This window comes from Terrapene carolina, unplaced genomic scaffold (assembly GCF_002925995.2).
Source record: "Terrapene carolina triunguis isolate 2854851 unplaced genomic scaffold, T_m_triunguis-2.0 Scaffold69, whole genome shotgun sequence".
Lineage (NCBI taxonomy): Eukaryota > Metazoa > Chordata > Testudines > Emydidae > Terrapene > Terrapene triunguis.
The window spans coordinates 15,490,810-15,495,210 of NW_020664420.1; the positions used below are offsets into that span (position 1 = coordinate 15,490,810).

A 4,401-nucleotide genomic window follows, 5' to 3' on the forward strand; every position below is an offset into this window, starting at 1 on the left:
TACACTAGCTACTGCTCGTATTAAGTAGAGATCCATTCGGAATCAACAAGTACAATGCGTGGTCTTAAAATCGTCCTTCTTTAATGTTACAAAACTCCTTACGGCTACACATTTCTCTGCCCCTACTGTAGTTTTTAATATAACCAAGTGTCCAGCCAACAAGTAATATCAAATTATTAGATCTTTAAACTAGAACCAAACCCTAATCTGCACAGGGATATAAAAGGGACACGAAAAAATACAAACAGAGCAACTTTAAGGGCGGGAGGCTACTGGGACCTAAGAAACGCATTTCTTTAGTGCTTCGCTCCATCTGGGATGTGAGCAGCTTGTGGTAGGAGGCTGTTCCTTCCTCTCAATTACATGCCTACTGCAGAGGAAAGATCTATGATCGGTGACTTATTTTCCTGGGGGGATCTCTTTATCAAAAGGTACCAGCCATGCTGGTAGGGTCCTCTGTTGTTCTGGGGTGGGTGGGGAGATGGATCTCTGCGTGTCCCTTCAGATTGTCTGCCACGGTTTCCCAATGGACTGAATATGCTCCTTTGCTTTCAGCCGTAACGCAGCTATGCTGGTGTTCCTAGGATCCGTCTCTTCCAAAGGGAATTTGTCCACAAAATTGGTCCCGCACTGGTAGGGCGGGGGAGGCCCCATTGTCCCCAGGGGTTGCAAGGTGTGGCTTATGGGTGGCGGCGAATTCAGGAAAGGTGGAGGGGTGTAGCTGCTGGGGAGGCTTTGGGGGGAAGCCACGAAGCCGGGCAGAGTCTGCAGAGGGGTGCTGTTAGCCATCGGAGGGGTGAGCCAAGACTCCAGCGGTAAATTGCTGCTGATTGTGCCCATGGCGGAGGGCTGGGGGGATCGGCTGAAGGAGAGTATAGGGGAGTCCTGCAACTTCATTGAAGTGACTTCCAGTTTCTCTTGCCTTCTCCATTTGGCTCTCCGGTTCTGGAACCACACCTAAAAACACAGGTTGGGGATTAGCACCGAAAGGGGGAATTCTAATTTTCCTCCTGTCAATTCCAATGCAAAGAGCAAATAATAAAACCATAGGATAACAATCACTCTCCCCGCTGTGCTCCTTTGCTTCTCGGAGAATGCCCCCAGCTCGGCGGCTAGCTGAGACACCGGCCAACAAAAACGCTGGAATATCGAACTAGTTCCAGCGCGGCCTGGGGGGGGGGGGGGAAACCGATTCCTTGGGTTGAAATCGTTTCTTTTAAACCGAAATCTTTTCAAAATTGCTTGCGGGAAATGGGTGGGATTGAATTTCATCCGAAGGCAAAAGAGCGAGAAAAGATGCGGGTTATCCGCGATGCAAAGGAGGCAGAGTTGCTTTTTATGTAGAGAGTCACCATATTGGGGGGGGGGGGGAGAATATGCTGGTTTCTGGGTTGGGGAGAAACTTTCTGAAGCCAGAAGAATATATCTGAAGTCTCCTTTAAGGAGACAGACATGGCAGAAGAAAGCAAGACAAGGAAAGTGTCTGGGATATAAAACACAGACGCACAGATCTATCATTTCTTCTCACGTTCTCTAGTTGAGGTGCGGAATTTTAGCTATTTCTGGAGTTCTCCCGGGATAACCTTCCTAGCCTTCGGTGTCGCTTAGTGTGTGGGTGTGGCTTGATCGGAATATTATGGCCTTACTGCAGAAAAGATGGAGTTATCCCTAATAACTTCTCCAAGACGCACTGGTAACCACGGCACAGACATATTGCATGCCGTTTCCGGACTATAGGGAAACAGCCATGGTTTAAACGTAATCAGTTCGGGCCGGATCCAAAGCCCACTGAAGTTAATCGGAACCTTTCCACTGACTTCAGTGCGGTTTTGGATCAGCCCCACGAGACGCCCGGAAAGCAAAGCGGTGAGCGCTCACCCTGCAGCTAGGGCGTTACATAAAACCCTTTAAAGCGGGATCCCGGCTGAAATCAAGCTTGATCTTTTTTAAAAGAAAACGCTTAGAGGCAATTTTGTCTCACCCTCCCCAATCAAATAATTCCCCATCCACCCAAATCTGGTCTCACTAGTCGCTGTGATGAAATTAGCACCAATTTTCCTTGCAGGCAGCTTTAAAACCCCTACACCGCTTGGAACCGCTCCCAGATTTTTCACAGATGACTAGTAAATATTGAAGGCTTTTCAAGCATTTTAATGACCCGGGGATTAAAGATAATTCAGCCTTAATTAAAGCAAAACAGTTTAAACGCCGCGCGGTGGGAATGAAGGTAGCTTGCGGGCTGGCCAGCGAGCGGGGAATGTTTCCGTGGGTCTCTAGGAAGGGGAGGGAGAAATGTTCCTCCTGGGAACAAAATTAGGCCGATCGCAATCTCCGATGCAAAAGGCGCAACTAACAAAATGCCTCCCCGCTCGATTCCCGGGCGTGCGAATGAAAGCGGGGCTCGGGGGCGCTCTCCTAGGGACCGCGGCTTAGCACCCCGGAGCCGGGCCGCGGGGCTCGCTTACCTGCACGCGCACTTCGGGGAGGTTGACCTTGACGGCCAGCTCCTCGCGGCTGTACACGTCCGGGTAGTGCGACTTCTCGAAGGCTCGCTCCAGCTCGTGCAGCTGGTAGGTGGTGAAGGTGGTGCGGTTGCGCCGGTGCTTCTTCTTGGGCTGCTCCTCGTCGGCGAGCTTGGCGTCCGGCAGCGGCGGGCTGAGCCGCTCCTGCGGGTGCTGGAGGCAGCCGGGCTCTGGGGCAACGCGGGGGAAGAGACCGTCAGGCGGGGCCCGGAGCTCACCCGCGGCGCAGAGCTCGCAGGCTGCCAAGCCAGGCCGCGGCCCGGGACGCACGTGCCCTGCTCCCCGGGGGAAAGAGCCCCAGGCCCGGGGCCCACCCTCCCCGAAGGGGGCAGAGTCCGCCCCAGCCGGGTCCCCCCGCCCAGCCCCCGGCTCACCTTCGTACTCCTCGGCCCCGCTCTCCTGCTCCTCCGGCGGCTCCCCGGGCATTTTGGGGTAGCAGGGCCGGGGGCTCCGCTTGTCCGCCTCCTTCAGGGCCCGCGGGCTGCCCACGGGCTGGAAGGCGCCCAGCAGCCCGTCCTCCTTGGGGAAGCCCAGGATGGCCTCGATGCTGTGCAGCCGGGACGGGGGGCCGCCGGGGCTCCTGCCCAGGTGGGCCGAGAGAGAGAAGCTCCCGTCCGCCATGCTCAGAGGGGAGCCGGGCAGGTGCATGGAGACCCTCTGCCCCGGCTCGTCCCTCCTTCTCGGCGCTCGCCCGCTGCCCCTCCGAGCTGGGCTGGGCTGACTCCAAGGCGAAGCCCCGCGGAGCTCCGGGGGTGGAGGGGGGGGAAGCGAGCCGCCCCCCGATCCCCTGATGTCAGAGCCCGGGCAGGCTGTAAACCAGCCCCTGAGCACACTGAGTCCTTAAGCTGGGCTGGGTGTCAGAGCCCGTGGCCGCCTTGTCCTTGAAGCGTCGCGGCTCGGTGCCCGGTGACCTCCTCGCCGAATGGCTCCGGCCTGGCTCGCCGGAGAGTTTTAAAGCCCCCTTCCGCGGGCAGTGGTCAGCTGTGCGCGCCTCTCCGCCACTGCCACGATCAGCATCAGCCCGGGGGCTTTGTCTGCCTGGGGACACTGTGTCCACCTGAGTGAATGGGGCGATCGACTCCTCCCCGCACTGCCAGGGAGCGGGGGCCGCCCTACGCATTCAGACCCAGCTTCGCAGGGCGAGAGCTGCCGAAGCTGGAATTAGCCGGAGGCTTGACAGAGGAACAATTATTCCACAGTTATGAGTAACTCTGAAATCCCCTTGGCGCTGGGCCGGGTTTGGATCGTCAGACCCGAATGTGGGGAAGGCCCGATTAGAAAACCACTTGGTCTTTTAAAAAGCCCAAAGCCAATCACAAAACCCAGGTAAAAATGCAGCTACTGCCCTAATCAGATCATTCAGATGTAGTGACCTCGAAATCTAACCTACTGTGTTGCTATCCTACTGCTTCAAACAGCTCATAAGAACATAAGAACGGCCGTACTGGGTCACACCAAAGGTCCATCCAGCCCAGTATCCTGTCTACCGACAGTGGCCAATGCCAGGTGCCCCAGAGGGAGTGAACCTAACAGGTAATGATCAAGTGATCTCTCTCCTGCCATCCATCTCCACCCTCTGACAAACAGAGGCTAGGGACACCATTCCTTACCCATCCTGGCTAATAGCCACTAATGCACTTAACCTCCATCAATGTATCTAGTTCTCTTTTAAACCCTGTTATAGTCCTAGCCTTCACACCCTCCTCAGGCAAGGAGTTCCACAGATTGACTGGGTGCTGTGTGAAGAACTTCCTTGTATTTGTTTTAAACCTGCTGCCCATTAATTTCATTTGGCGGCCCCTAGTTCTTATATTATGGGAACAAGTAAATAACTTTTCCTTATTCACTTTCTCCACACCACTCATGATTTTATATACCT

At 55.1% G+C, this 4,401-nt stretch overlaps 1 protein-coding gene across 1 annotated transcript; it reads right to left on the reverse strand.

The window, feature by feature from the left end:
- Window positions 1-501: 501 nt before the first annotated feature.
- Window positions 502-3,170, reverse strand: RAX (retina and anterior neural fold homeobox). Its single transcript, XM_026649267.1, has 3 exons — window positions 2,898-3,170; window positions 2,466-2,699; window positions 502-957 (listed from the first exon to the last, which is right to left on the reverse strand). Exons 1-3 carry the CDS (start codon window positions 3,168-3,170, stop codon window positions 502-504), a joined length of 963 nt encoding a protein of 320 aa, XP_026505052.1.
- Between the last annotated feature and the right edge of the window lie 1,231 nt (window positions 3,171-4,401).